At 36.3% G+C, this 16,618-nt stretch overlaps 1 protein-coding gene across 1 annotated transcript in view; it reads left to right on the forward strand.

Moving 5' to 3' along the window:
* Positions 1-16,618, forward strand: part of CRACR2A (calcium release activated channel regulator 2A) — a 499,417-nt gene that overhangs the window by 150,867 nt on the left and 331,932 nt on the right. The window contains exon 3 of the mRNA XM_053718747.1: positions 7,010-7,240. Within this exon, the coding sequence (XP_053574722.1) occupies positions 7,064-7,240 (177 nt within the window). The 5' untranslated portion in view covers positions 7,010-7,063. The remainder of the gene's footprint in view (positions 1-7,009; positions 7,241-16,618) is intronic.

Here is a 16,618-nt window from a genome sequence, read left to right on the forward strand (position 1 = left end):
TTTGGTAAACATTGTATTTTGACGAAGACAGTATAGAAACTCAGTTTATCATAATTGTAACCATAAGTAGATATTATTAGCATTTACATCAGCTCGATATTCTTTCTGGTATATGATCATTATTTGACTTTACCTAACAACAATGTTCTATGCCTAGGAAATCTACTATCTACTCTATTATTTTGTATCAGTGTTTACATTAGCATTTAGACATATTCTTTTTTATGAAATTATTTCAATAAATATTCTTTGCAATTTAGTAGTCGTTATAGATATCTTGCACCCCCCATAAGTATTATCTACATAGGCATTAGTATCAGTCTGCCATACATTGCAATTCTACAAAGACAGTTTAGAAAATAATTTTATTAATCAGTAAACATACTGCACATTTGTGTTTCCACCAGTTTTTTTCCACGATTATCTCGTTCATTGTATTTTTGCACAAATTCATCAGTCTATATAGATATTCAATAAACACTAATCACAAAGGTTTGTTTTTACACAATTGTTATATGTAAAGGTATCTTTAGCTGATAGCGCCCTTACTACACTTCCCCTTTTTTCTAATTATAAAATATTCTTCTTCTCATTTATTTCAACATAATGGCTGATATTTCTACAAATTAGTGAGTGTTCTGCCAGTGAAGAAATTAATTTGTTTCTTTTGCCTTTTGCTGTCCATAGTACCGTATATTTATTTCCTCAAAATGTCTTCTCTTGGGCTCAACAGTTTCTGTTCCACACCATTTATTTACTTCACTTATATACACATTATCTCTCTTCAGTTCCCTTCCTATAAAGCTTTGTCTATCCTGTAATTTGTATTTATTTATTACATATACTCATCCATAAATCTTCTATGATATTCTGTTTGACCTATATACTAATTAGTGGGAGATCTAGAGTTTTCAACATTTTAAAATATATACTGTATACCTCTCAACTGGTATTCCTTGTTTCTGTATTTTCCCCAAATATCACTGTATTATCATCTTATTTAAATTTGAAGCAATAAAAAGCAAAATGACTTAACTAAAACAAATGAGACATCAATAGCTTGGGATATATATATATATAATTATCCTCATGGGACTGAATCTTGTTTCAACCATTTCATTTATATTTTGGCTATATACTCTAAAACTGCCATGCAGATGATTTTTGACATAAATGTTTTTATTTTATTTGCCCAAAACCGAACAAACATAACTGGAGCATATATAATAATACAAGCAAATTCCATAATTACATAGATCATTTGTATTAATTTTTAAACACAGTAACACAGTAACACCTGTTAACCACACAGTAACAAATGCCATTACACTATTAGAACCTATTACAATCCATTACAAGAGCCATATAGCATGTGTGCATGCTTGAATGACTTATTGCTACAGTAGAATCTGAAGAGCTTGATCACTCCAAGTATACTTTATTTACAAAACTAAATGCAGCTTAGTACTTATATAAAGATAACATTTCTCTTGCTTAAAGGAACAGTCTAGTCAAAATTAAACGTTTATGATTCAGATAAGGCATGCCATTTTAAACAACTTTCCAATTTATATTTATCATCAAATCTGCTTTGTTTCTTGGTATTCTTTGTTGAAAGCTAAACCTAGGTAGGCTCATATGCTTATTTTTAAGCCCTTGAAGGCCGCCTCTTATCTTAGTGCATTTTGACAGTTTTCACAGTTAGACAGTACTAGTTCATGTGTGCCATATTGATAATATTGTGCTAACCCCTGTAGAGTTATTTACGAGCCAGCACTGATTGGCTTAAATGCAGGTCTTTCAAAAGAACTGAGATAAGGGGTCAGTCTGCAGAGGCTTAGTTACAAGTTTATCACGGAGGTAAAATGTGTATTAATATAACAATGTTGGTTATGCAAAACTGGTGAATGGGTAATAAAGGTAGTATCTATCTTTTTAAACAATAAACATTTTCAAGTAGACTGTCCCTCTAATGTAAGAATTCAGTGCTCCTGTGTGTGTGTATATATATATATATATATATACATATAGTAGATGTGGAACACAGCACTCACTTGAAATATATTATATATTGAAATATATTCAAACTTGAGTTTTATTTGCAGTGACGTTTCGGGGTGTTCACCCCTTCATCAGACCATATATATATAAAGATATGAGCAGGGGTCAAATCCAGCGGGAACGCATGGGAACAGAGTTCCTGCACTATTTTTTCAGGTGGAACTAAGTTCCCCCTGGACAAAGAACAGAAAGGCTTCAGTAAACACTGCTGCTGCTGGTAGGAGGCGCTAGAAAGCAGTCTGGTTAGAGGGATAGTAAGATCCTCTAGTAATGGGCAGTAACACTTCCTACAATACACTAAATGCAAGCCTGTCAGCAGTCCTGCTGTGTGATCACCCTGTGTGACTTGCTCTGGGGTTATTTAGCTCCCCTCAGCAGAAATACGACTATTGCACCTTAAGTGGGCGAGACTCTGTGACAGAGGAGGAGTCCAGCCCACCCTGGAAAGGAAAGGCTGGCTATGCACCATGTGAGTTAAAATTAAAGTTTGGACACCCTGTATCTTGACATCAGTGTTTCACAACAGAAAAAAATGTGCTGATCAAGCAAGGAAGAGCCATGTCCTTCCAGCTTCCTGCTTTCTCTCTGATTGGAATTCCTTTTAGTTCTTCCAGAGATAGCTGGGATGAGGTTTTTTAAGGGAAATACATGTGTACACACAAAGAAAACAGTCCTTGCAATTAAAGGTGTTTGTGAAACATCTTGTAGTAGCATAAGCCCAAATACTTTATTTTATTCACCAGGAGTATGTGCAGTCTTTACTAAGGCTCTTAGCTTTTTGGATTATTCAACATCATCTATATACAAATGCCCCTTCATGTTTTCTAAAAAGTGTGTGTCTGACTTATTAGTATTCAGTAGCAGTTGAATCTTAAATTACAAATAAAAATGTCACCCCTACCATGTACAAATGTAACCATGGGTGTCCATCCTCTGGCCCAAAGGCAACCATTCAGCCCTTCATTGGTTTTAATTTGCTTTCATTAAAGGGCCATGATACCCAAATGTTGAAACACTTTAAAGTGATGCAGCATAGCTGTAAAAAGCTGACTAGAAATATCATTTCTATGTAAAAAAGAAATATCATTTCTATGTAAAAAAGAAAGATATTTTACCTCAAAATGTCCTAAGTATTCAAACCCCATTGCAAAGGACTTTAAGCAGCAAATCAGTATGTCTGTCACAGGTCAGGCAAGGGAGTGAGCCTTGTGCACACTCATGTTATTTCCCTATTCAGTTTAAGGAAGTTTACTATGAAATCTCATGAGAGTTAAGTGAAATCTCATGAGATCACAGTAAAAGATGTCATGACCTCAGCACTTCTGATGCTGATTGGCTGCTTTACATTTCTTCATTTTTTTTTTATTTTTTTTTTTACCTGCAGCTGGACAGCAGGTGAAGTATAACTTTTTACATATGATTTACTCTGCTGAGCTGAGGAAATTGTGAGGTAAAATATCTTCCTTTTTTACATAGAGATGCTCAGGTGATATTTTATTGTCAGCTTTTTACAGTTATACTGCATCAGTTTCAAGTGATTTATTTAGCATATGAGTATTATGTCCCTTTATAGATTATAAACATATAAATACAGTGTATGTGTGTGTGTGTATGTAAGTGTGTGTGTGTGTGTATAAAATAATATTAATTGTGAAGGGGGTGAAAGTCTTGGTGAGTTCAATTTTTTTTGTAGGACTTGACCCCTGGTTATGAGACTCTAGGAAGTTAGAACCTACTTTTACTTAATTGCCTCTGATCGCAGATGCAATAATATAAGAATATTGTTTCGACTCTAGTGGTCTTTTAAATCTTTGTGCATGATCTGTTCACAACCAGCGCTACGGAATTTTGTAGCCATATACAACTAAATGATAATATAATAATAATAATAATAATAATAATAATAATAATAATAATAATAATGTTAAAGCGACACTAAAGTCAAAATGAAACTTTAATGATTCAGACAGAGCAATTTTAAATGTCTTTCCAATTTACATCCATGACAAAACTATGCACAGCCTTTTAATGTGCAGACTTTCTGAGCCACCAGCTTCTACTGACCATGTGCAAGAGTTCACAGTGTATTTGTGCAAAGCTCTATGATTTTCTAATGGCAGTCACATGATACACGGGCAGGGAAATTGAAGAAAAATTTGAAATTTTCAGAAAAAATGTACTGCTTATTTTGAATTCAGAGCAAGTGCATTGTCTTTCTATAATGCATCCATTGATTATGCAATTCTACTCTATTTAACCCTTTAATAAAATTTATGATTTCCTGGTGTTAAAAGGATATCGAATTAAAATGATTTATATTATGTTTATATAATATAATACATAAAATATATGTGCGTGTGTGTATATAAAGGGACATCAAATTAATTTTTTTAGAATATATTTATATATTTTAAGTATGTTTAATATTTTTTAAAATATTTTATATGTAATATTTTAATAACGCGCCTTAAGATTGCTAAGTTTTTATGTGCGCTAACCAGACCGTGTTAAATCTAAATTGCAAACTCTGATGCGCGTAAAGCATATTTTACATTTCTATGTTCTTCACAATAACTTACTTTTTATTATTAAATATATATATATATATATATGATAATGTTCATGTAAAATACATATCTTAAGTCCTATATATCAATAGGAATAGAAATACAGGTATAGGTATAGACAGATATATACAGTTATATATATTTATAATAAAAAGGACATTATCCTTTAAGAGAAGAACATTATAATGTTAAATATACAATAAAACACATAAATATTTTAATACATATGTACACACATATTTACACACATATATATATATTTATTTAGATGTGTATGTATGCATATATATGTTAAACCCCTTTGCAGACCTTTTTCTTTATAACACCTGAGACCTCATACCTTTGAGCCCTTATAACTTTTTATTGCAATTTTTTAAATACATTTTTATCAGTGTTAATATGAGTGTAACTGTACTTTAAAATGTATTTTTTTATGTATTTTATGCAACTTTTGTTGTCTCGTTTAACAGTTAATTAGAGCATTCAATTCAATTGCACTCAAGCGAACACATTTATATTCAACTCATAATATGCACGCTATTTAGCCATTGGTTTGAATTTTAAATGAGTAGAAGATTTTTTATCTGACAAATTTCAGTTAGTTACGTTTCCCTTCCCACTGCATCATGTGCCAGCTATCAGCCAATCACCAAATGCATATATCTGTGCGTTCTTGGACATGCTCAGTAGGAGCTGGTGTCTTATAAAGTATGCATATAAAAAGATTTTGACTTTAGTGTTTCTTTAAAGAGACATGATACCCAATTTTTTTGTTTATGTTTTGGATAGGGCATGTCATTTTAAACAACTTTTCAATTAAAGGGACACTCAAGTCAAAATGAAACTTTCATGATTCTGATAGAGCAGCAATTTAAACAACTTTCCAATTTACTTCTATTAACAAAATGTGCACAGTCTTTATATATTTACACTTTTTAAGTCACCAGCTCCTACTGTGCATGTGCAAGACTTCACAGAATATACGTATATGCATTTGTGATTGGCTGATGGCTGTCACATGATGCAGGGGGAGTGGAAATAGACATCATTGAAATCTGTCAGAAAAAAATGTACTACTAATTTAAAGTTCAGACTAAGTGCTTATTGTTATTATGCATTTGTTGATGATGCAAATCTACTGTACTTACTGGTCCTTTAAAGGGACATAAAACCCAGATTTTTTTCCTTTCATGATTCAGATAGAGAATACAATTTTACACAGTTTCCCAATTTTCTTCTATTATCTAATTTGCTTCATTCTTTAGATATCCCTTGTTGAAGAAATAGCAATGCACATTGGTTAGCCAATCACTCAAGGCATCTATGTGCAGCCACCAATCAGCCGCTACTGAGCCTATCTAGATATGCTTTTTAATAGAGGATATCAAGAGAATGAAACCAATTAGATAAAGTGTAAGTATAAAAATAATGTGAGCACGTTAATAAAAGTAAATTGAAAAGTTGTTTAAAATTGCATGCTCTTTCTAAATTATGAAAGAAAAAAATTGGGTTTCATGTCCCTTTAGTGTCTATTATCTAATTTGCTTTATTCTCTTAGTATTCTCCCCCCCCAAAGAATAACTAGGTAGTCTCAGGAGCAGCAGTGCATTACTGAGAGCTATATGCTTATTGGTGGTTTTGCCTCTTTTCATTGGCTCACTTGATGTATTCAGCTAGTTCCTAGTAATACACTGCTGTTCCTTCAACAGAGAATATCAATAACAATGTAAATCAGATAATAGAAGTAAACTTTCATGATTCAGATACAGCGTGCAATTTTAACCAACGTTCAAATTTACTTTTATTAACAAGCGCACATTATTTTTATATTTACACTTTTTGAGTTACCAGCTCCTACTGAGCATGTTCATGAATTCCCAGAGTACATATATATGCATTTATGATTGGCTGATGGCTGTCACATGATACAGGGGGAATGGAAAAAGAAATAACTGAAATTTGTCAGAAAAAACCCCACTACTCCTTTGAAGTTCACACTAAGTGCTATTGCATTGTCTTTTTATCATGCATTTGTTGGTTATGCAAATCTACTGTTTATATTGGTCCTTTAAACATCAATCTGAAATAAGTAACAATGTAATGAGTGAAGTATTTGTATTGAGCTTAATACCCTTAGTTTCCCTTATACATACTTCACTTATATTGTATATGCAATGTAATTCCTTTCTCCCCTTGTTGTCTTTCTGGCTCTGTTGCTTCTGTATGCCAGCACAGCTTATTAAAGAAACAGACCCAAGCGGAGGTTTTTAAAAAGCCCTATTCTTTCCCAGTCTTTGGCCTCTAATTAAAGAGGTGGTTGCTAAGAGATGCTGAGAAGCATCACTGTATGCCTCTGATACACTCTCTTTTCCTACCTTCAGTATTCAGGTGCTGTACCAGAGTTTGAGACGTACAATACGAGTAGATGTAATGCGATGGCTGCTTTAGAGAATCCTACTCAAGGGAACCAAAGAGATAATGAAGAAGCCCATCCAGAGCAAAGTCCAGGAACACATGGAGCTGGACAATACACCATGTTGGGAAAGGCACACGAGTTCTTTCGGATCTGTGACATAGAGGACAAAGGCTACATCACACGCCATGATATGCAGGTACTGCTAAAATAACTCCCAATTTCTATGTCACCAAGTTTGTACTGTCAGAACTTTATGTTTTTCATACAAGACATTATTCATATTTATTATTTAAATAAAGAAAACAAAGACTTAACATTTTTATTTTATTTTATTTTAGTAAAGATAATTGATGAAACAAGTAGAATGTAGAGTGACTAATTTACTATAAACAATTATATATCTAAATATATTATAATTTATATATTATTATTTTATCATTATGACTGTTTAGCTTATTATATACTATTATATGTAATACATATTATATATCATTTCTGCAAACATTATTAGAACAACTTTGTTTAGAAAGATTTTGCACATTCAAATATATTTGCTACTGTAAAGTACTGATGAAACTGTACATTTCCAATCCACCATTAAAGGGACAATGAACACCTTTAGATTTTTTATATAAAATGTTTAGTTATGCATATTGAAACAAATTTGCAATATATTTTCATTATTTATTTTGCCCCCTTTTAAGTTAATTTAGCTCTGACAATTGAGCAATTTCTAATTCTGAGAACTTGAAAAAACAAATGCACCGTGTGGGTTTATCAAGGCTAACTCTGCTACATGCATGTCCCTAATTGGCTTTATCAGATAACAACTGCAAAATAATACATTCTATTCTATCTTTATCCCAGTGGCTAGCCATGTTGTCTTTGGGCTAAAGCCCAAGCTGGCTCTTCCAAATAAGGAAAAGGGTGTATGGAGTTTGGCTATTGAAAAGTAATTGCAGTAAAAAGCATGTTTATTTGTTTTAAAAACATTAAGACATATCTGGCATGTTATTCTATAGCAATGCAACAGAAATGTCTTGTAATTACAAGGTTTTTGCTGTCCCTTTAAAGGGACATAAAGCACAGATTTTTCTTTCATAATTCGGATAGAGAATACAAGTTTTAAAAAATTTCAAATTTACTTCCATTATCAAATTTGCATCATTCTCATGTTGAAGAGATATCTAGATAGGTAGCGTGCACATGTCTGAAGCGCTACATGACAGGAATTAGTGCTGCAATCTAGTGCTCTTGCTAATGTCAAGATGACACTCAAGAAGACAGAAATATCCGTTAATAATCAAGGAATAAATACTGTTTTTGTAATTTTTTATAGCAGCTTTAAAATGTGATCATTGTCTTTCCTTGTAAACCCATAGGCACTTCATCAGTTATACCGATAGATAAATGATCGTTCAGCTTATTAAAATCCCAGTGTTAATCAGGGAAACATTTTGCAACATCACATTAGTGTACAAAATCTTAACATAATTTACCTCTTTAAATCACAGGACCAGAGTGAAGATTTTCACTCACAGGGCTATGTAACAAGCTAGTCAAGTAATGTAATCAAACTATTTCACTTTCCATCTTGAACATGGACCTTCTGCAAAGATATATACCCAGATCAGAGGCTGTACTAGAGAGTTTAAACTTCTCCTCAAATTTCAATTCTCCTTTAATTATGTATAGTGAAGAAAAAAAACATTTGCAAAACATTTTCATTATTCATTTTGCCTGCTTTCCCTCTAATTTAAAACAGAAACTTGTTGTTTTTTTCCACCAACCACAGAGAGGTAAAATGCATTATTTGGAATTCAGAAACCTGTATCTCCTGCTTGCAAAGGGGTTCCTTGTGCTGGAGCAGAGGCTTCAGAAACCTTGCTCTTCTGCATTAAGAGTGGTTCCTTGTGCAGGAGCAGAGGCTTCAGAAAACTGGCTCTCCTGCATGCAGAGTGGTTCCTTGTGCAAGAACAGGGGCTAGAGAAACATGGCTCTCCTGCATGCAAAGTGGTTCCTTGTGCAAGATCAGGGGCTTCAGAAACCTGGCTCTTCTGCATGCAGAGTGGTTCCTTGTGCAAGAGCAGGGGCTTCAGAAACCTTGCTCTCCTGCATGCAGAGTGGTTCCTTGTGCAGGAGCAGAGGCTTCAGAAACCTTGCTCTTCTGCATTAAGAGTGGTTCCTTGTGCAGGAGCAGAGGCTTCAGAAACTTGGCTCTCCTGCATGCAGAGTGGTTCCTTGTGCAAGAACAGGGGCTAGAAAAAACATGGCTCTCCTGCATGCAAAGTGGTTCCTTGTGCAAGATCAGGGGCTTCAGAAACCTGGCTCTTCTGCATGCAGAGTGGTTCCTTGTGCAGGAGCAGGGGCTTCAGAAACCTGTCTCTTCTGCATGCAGAGTGGTTCCTTGTGCAGGAGCAGGGGCTCCAGAAACCTGGCTTTTCTGCATGCAGAGTGGTTCCTTGTGCAGGAGCAGGGGCTTCAGAAACCTGGCTCTCCTGCATGCAGAGTGGTTTCTTGTGCAGGAACAGGGGCTTCAGAAACCTGGCTCTTCTGCATGCAGAGTGGTTCATTGTGCAGGGGCTTCAGAAGCCTGGGTCTCCTGCATGCAGAGTGGTTCCTTGTGCAGGATCAGGGGGCTTCAGAAAACTGTCTCTCCTGCATGCAAAGTGGTTCATTGTGCAGAAGAAGGGGCCTCAGTAACCTGTCTCTCCTGCATGCAGAGAGGCTCCTTGATATGTGCAGGAGCAGGGGCTTCAGAAACATGTCTTTATTTTGGGGGGGCTTTTTTATTTTGATAGGGCTATTAGATTAGGTGCAATTCGTTTTCATTTTTGATACTGTGATTTGTTTGCTTTTTGTAACTTAGTGTTTGTTTTTTGTAACTTAGTGTTTTTTTGTAGCTAGTAATTTTTAATAGTAGATTTAAATAATTTGAGTAGGGTTAGGTTTTTTTTAATATGTAATATAGTTAATTTAATTGGTAGTTTAATGTAATTATAGTATAATAATTAGGGTAGGTTAATTAATAGTTTAATATAGTTTAATTTAATTCTACAGGTAAGTTTACATTTATTATAAGATAGGAATGTTGTAATTTTAATGTAAAGTTAGCGGGTTGTTAGGTTTAGGAGTTAATAGCTTAATTTAGTTTATGGCGATGTGGGAGGCCAGGGGTTTAGGGGTTAATACTTTTATTTAGTTATGGTATGGCCCGCGAGCAGCAAGATAGGGGTTAATAACTTTACTTAGGTTGCAGCAATGTCGGGGTGGCATATTAGGGGTGTTTAGACTCGGGGCTTATGTTAGGGTGTTAGGTGAAAACGTTACTGGTTTTCAATCATAGAAAACAATGGGATATCTGGCAGCATGGAACATGAGCTTTCGTTGCTTTCAGACTCCCATTGATTCCTATGGCATCCGCAGCCTCCAGGGTGGCGGATTGAAAACCAGGTATGCTGGGCCGGAATAGCCGCGAGCGTACCAGTTAACTATTTGATAACTTTGAAAAAGTGTCCGATAGTGCCGAATGTGTATTCAGAACATCTGTAATGACGTAAGCATCGATCTGTGTTGGATTGAGACCAGCGGATCGTATGTTACGTCACAGATTTCAACTTTTGCCGGTCTGTAGGCTTTGATAACTAGGTTGAATCAAGCTCGTACAATTACGCTGCGGAAATTCCAGAGTATTTGCGGTTGACGGCTTGATAAATATCCCCCATGAGGTCTCAGGTGTTGGGAAAAAGCAGGCAAAGGGTTTTGACATAGATATAGTGCATATACATGAATTTATGTATTTATATGTGTATATATGTATTTACAGACATGTACAGATATAAACACATAAATACATAGGTGCACACACACACACATATATATATATATACAACTTTATTTTCAAATTAGTTACATTACATTAGTAAAATGTCGACGTTTCGACCCATTTAGGGGCCTTCTTCAAGACAATTATCATCGTTATTAGTGCAAGCAGCACATCATGCACCAGCGTTCAAAGCCAGACTCCCAGTGAAGATGTACTACTCTACATAGTAATTTGAGGATAGCACCCGGGCTGTGTCTACACCATTGCGGATGGAGTGCTGGGCCACCGGCTAAACATTATATATATATATATATATATATATATATAAGTGCATTGGAGCCCTTTGCACATTTACTGTTAATATTTCACATGTCTATGTTCTACACCTAGCAGAATATGCTCTTTGTATTTTTAAATAGATATTCCTATATATATCTGTATATATATGTGTGTGTGTGTGTATTTATGAATAAATAGAACATATTCTATGTGAAGAACATTGGAATTTGAAATATTCATATTTTCATGCCGGGTTAGCGCACTTGAGAATATGGGATCGTGTTTGCGCGTGAGTAAGGTGTTAGCTGCTTTCTTCTCCTTTGACTTCTATATGGAGGAATTGGTTATTGTGCGCTATATTGTAAGCTCAGCTTTTTACACAAGTCTAGTTAGCGCACAAGCAAAAACAGTTTACTTTCAACTATGAATGCAACCTGACGTGCTCAAAAAGCTTACTTCTAGAGAAGTTGAAGGGATAGTAAAGTCCAAACTAAACATTCATGATTCAGATAAGGCATGTAATTTTAAACAACTTTCTAATTTATTTTTATCATCAAATTTGCTTTGATCTCTTGTTATTCTTAGTTAAAAGCTAAACCTAGGTAGGCTCATATGCTATTTTCTAAGGTTGCCTCTTATCTGAATGCATTTGACAGTTTTTCCCAGCTAGAGGGCATTAGTCAATGTGTTTCATATAGATACCATTGTACTCATGCACATGGAGTTATTTAGTCAGAACTAACTGCCTGAAATGCAAGTCTGTCAAAAGATCTGAGATAAGAAGGCAGTCAGCAGAAGCTTAGATACAAGGTAATTACAGAGGTAATTGTTGGTTATGCAAAACTGGTAAATAAAGGGATTATCTATCTTTTTAAACAATAATCATTTTGGTGTTTACTATCCCTTTAACATTAGAGGAGGAGGGTTAAATTGCGCTCCACTTGTGATATGGCCCTAAATGTGCTTGTGCATTGGTGACAGCCGAGCAACACTATTGGTTGTGACTTTGAGTGAGCAGGTGGCTGCAGGCAGGCAGGCACATTTTATTATGGGACCAAACACAGTGAGTGCCTACAGAACTACCACCATCAAATTCAAAGATTACCTAGAGCACTGGCAGCTCTGACATCTGCGCTAGTTGTTGTGAGATGAGGTGGGCGCAGATGATAAATATACTTGCAGTAAGTATACAGTTAAGAATGGGTGACCTGTCCTTGGAGTAGTGGCCCTGGAATGGGGGCCCTGTCCCTGGTGTGGAGGCCATGTGCCTGGTCCTGTTGTGGGTGCCCTGTGCTTGCTAGAAGGTTAGTTGCTCTAGGGGCCCTGTAGTGTGGGGTCTGACCCTGGAGGGTGGGGCTTTGCATGGATAATTTGTGGCTGTGGGAGCCCTGGAGTGTGGGATCACTTGTCCTTTATATTGAGGGCTCTGAACATGGAGATTGGAAGCCCTGACCCTTGTGGTTGGGGTCCCTTTTGAGGACAAGTCAGGGAGCGGTGGGATAAGGGAGGGGAGTAGTGGCCCTGGAATGGGGGCCCTGTCCCTGGTGTGGAGGCCATGTGCCTGGTCCTGTTGTGGGTGCCCTGTGCTTGCTAGAAGGTTAGTTGCTCTAGGGATCCTGTAGTGTGGGGTCTGACCCTGGAGGGTGGGGCTTTGCATGGATAATTTGTGGCTGTGGGAGCCCTGGAGTGTGGGATCACTTGTCCTTTATATTGAGGGCTCTGACCATGGAGATTGGAAGCCCTGACCCTTGTGGTTGGGGTCCCTTTTGAGGACAAGTCAGGGAGACCGTGGGATAAGGGAGGGGCATTGGTGATGTGGTAGGGTAGGGGCATAGGGGGCACGGTGGGGGATTAGGTGGAGGGCTTCTCCAATTATTGCCAAGGGGCCCATCTCAGTTCACCCTATCCAGGAGCTGAAATATATAAATATGTCCCTTTTATAACCAAATCAAAGATGGCAAAATAGGCAATATAAAATAAGTTTATTTAAGGGATATGCCCCTGAATTACAAAACAATGCAATCTTGCTAACTTGAAAGTTACAATACTTTTCAAGCATTTATGTTATATGCATATCTGTTGCAATGCAGTGATTAATTTCTATTACATAAAAAACCCCATTACTTACCCTTTAAACAAAGGTAAGAACTGATAACAAAGCACCTTATTGTGTAACCTGAACTTACAGTATGTAAATGTAGCAATAATAGTTTTTTACTGGTGTGCAGACCCTTTCTGCACTTTATCAGAAGCATTTTGAATGTAGATTTAGTAAACATTAAACAGTATACAATTTATGTGTGCTTGGTTTTACTGTGGCATGTTATCTAAACATCTTTTTTTAATATAAATGGTACTCTAAATCAGTCTGCAAAAACATTATTGTTTAGCATCTTCTCTATAATGAGTTTGAGAATCCCTTAATATTATAGACAGCACTTATGTTGTGAATGGTAATAGGTACAGATACACAGAGAATAGGTCTTGCTGAGTTTGTAAAGGGATAAGTCATAGTTCTTCTGATAGTGAATGAAAACCTTGTATTGAATCATATGATTATTTTGTTACCTTTGACATTTTCTACTTAAAGGGACTGTAAAACAGTTTTCTCCTTAATGTGTTTCCAATGACTTGTGATACCAGCTGCAGTTTATAACCCATTGCATCATATGGACATAGTTACTAAGTCACACTACTTTGCCAACTGTACTGTGTTGACGTAGTACTTATTTTCAACACTGTGGTAAAAGTTGTGGTCCTGCTCTCTTACCATATGAAGCTAGATTGCGGAGACAGCCAGTTACACAGATATTGTCACTGTCTGTATCGGTATGGTGGTGCTGGTGGGTGGTGTGGAAGAGAAGGAAAAAGGTGGGTGGGCGGCCCATCAGAGGGAGAGGTGGGTCCCTACACTATGGAAAAGGATTTGTAGGGGGAGAGGGAGGGATGGGTCACTACACCATGGAAAAAAGAAGTGATGGTTGGTGGGGGCAGGTTGGTCTCTACACTTAATAGCTGATCGCTTTGAGGGTGAGGTGAGGAGGGTAAGGGGGATCCCTACACTACAGAAATCAATTAAATACATTAATTAATTAAAATTAAAAAAATAACCCTACACAGGATACTGGCAGACTGGCTGCTAGTTTCTAACATGGTGGTGAGCCGTGGGAGGCTAAGAAAGCTGTTTGGGAGGGATCAGTGAGGTGGGAGAGTGAGGAGGGTTCCCTATAGTGCAGACAAATACAAATGAATAAATAACTAAATAAATAAAAAGGCTCTACTCTGGGTACTGGTAGACTGTGAGCCAGAACCTAAGATGGTGGTGACCAATATGTGTGTGGGGGGGGGGGGAGAGTTGCTGTTAGGAAGAGATCAGGGAGGTGGTAGGTGTCAGGCTGGAGGTTAATCCCTGCACTACAATAAATATTACACTTAAGAGACAACTGATTAACCCCTTTACTGCCAGAAATTTTAGAAGTATGGGGCAAGATTACATATGCGGCGCAGGCTTCAGCGTAACTGCTGAAACCCGCGCCGCCTGTAATTTCCCCTTGCACATCGGGGAATCACATATATGGCGCCGGTAGTTCATAAAGTGCCGTAAGTCGGATAAACTAGCGATATCCAGAAATGTGCGTAAATATAAATTTCTGGAGTCGTGACTTATGACACATTAGAAACTGCCGGAGCCTAAGAATTTTTTTTTTTAAAATCTCCCATAAAAGTCTAACACGCCTCCTAAAAATAAACCCTAAAACGTAAAACCCATATATACGCCATCACCCCCATATCGGAATGAATAATAAATGTATTAACCACTAAATCCGCCAACCACAGCATCGCAAACTACCTTATAAATGTATTAACCCCTAATCCGCCATTCACCCACATTGCGATCTACCTAATAAATGTATTAACCCCTAATCCGCCATTTACCAACATTGCAATCTACCTAATAAAAGTATTAACCCCTAATCCACCAGCCCCCCAAAACGCAAATTACCTATTAAAACTATTAACCCCTAATCCGCTATTAACCCACATCACAACAAACCTTAAAAATCTATTAACCCCTAATCTGCCAAACCCACATAGCAACAAACCTAATAAATCTATTAACCCCTAATCCGCAAACCACAAAGGAAAGGAGTCCCAGGCGCCAACTGACAGAGGCTAGGTGTAGTTAATAAGGGGGGTTTTATTGATACAATTTGACTAAAATAATATACAGTAAAAACGATATATTCTCATGGATCCATGGTACAGTTGCAAAGTAATAAAATACAATAAAACACAATAAAACAAATGGATAATACCAAATATTAAAATGCTAAACCAATGTAAACAATGTCTTGTGTGATACAGTTCATAGGAACAGATCGCTAAGGTAGGTTATCCACTCCGGTGGATATTTGGGTGAGGTCAAGATAAAGTTCCAAATATGTGGCAAACCACTACGTGTCTAAGGGTGAAAAAAATCCTAGTGTTCCAAATGAAAAAATGGAAAAATGATAAGGTGTCCAAAAAAATTGAAAAATTATGAATATAGAATGTGCAAAAATATAAAAGGTGCAAAAATATAAAAGATGTATGTGCTTAAGAATGTTCCAAATTTGGGATGTTGAAGAATTATGGCGATAGGAAAAAAGGAGATTAATAACAGATTGCCAAAAATCAAAATAAAAATCCAAATATCACAAAATGTGCAAAAAAATTGTGCAGAAAAAATGGTGATAGACGGTGGAATTCCACAAATTAAGCAGTCAGTATTAGTCTGTGTAGAAAATAAAACCAATCGGGATTCCGTGGAAGAAGAGCGTGAAAAAAACGAAATTAGTCTTGATAAAGGCCTATAAGGGCCGAAACGCGTAGACCCGTACTGGTGAGTTTAATTTCATTTACAGCTGACTATTTTGAATTTGCTGCACATTGTATTGTGTTTGTTTTTTTCACAGGTATTGATTTGATGTTTCCCTCTCCTACACTTTGAAGCAGTATCCCCTACACCAATGAGACTGTTGTCTCAATCCTCAAACACTGCTATAAGTGAATACTCCGCACCAAGGAGCTTGTTGCTCTAAGTCTCAAACACTGACACACACTTTGGATTAATTTCGTTTTTTTCACGCTCTTCTTCCACGGAATCCCGATTGGTTTTATTTTCTACACAGACTAATACTGACTGCTTAATTTGTGGAATTCCACCGTCTATCACCATTTTTTCTGCACAATTTTTTTGCACATTTTGTGATATTTGGATTTTTATTTTTATTTTTGGCAATCTGTTATTAATCTCCTTTTTTCCTATCGCCATAATTCTTCAACATCCCAAATTTGGAACATTCTTAAGCACATACATCTTTTATATTTTTGCACCTTTTATATTTTTGCACATTCTATATTCATAATTTTTCAATTTTTTTGGACACCTTATCATTTTTCCATTTTTTCATTTGGAACACTAGGATT

Source organism: Bombina bombina, chromosome 6, assembly GCF_027579735.1.
Source record: "Bombina bombina isolate aBomBom1 chromosome 6, aBomBom1.pri, whole genome shotgun sequence".
NCBI classification, from domain to species: Eukaryota; Metazoa; Chordata; class Amphibia; order Anura; family Bombinatoridae; genus Bombina; species Bombina bombina.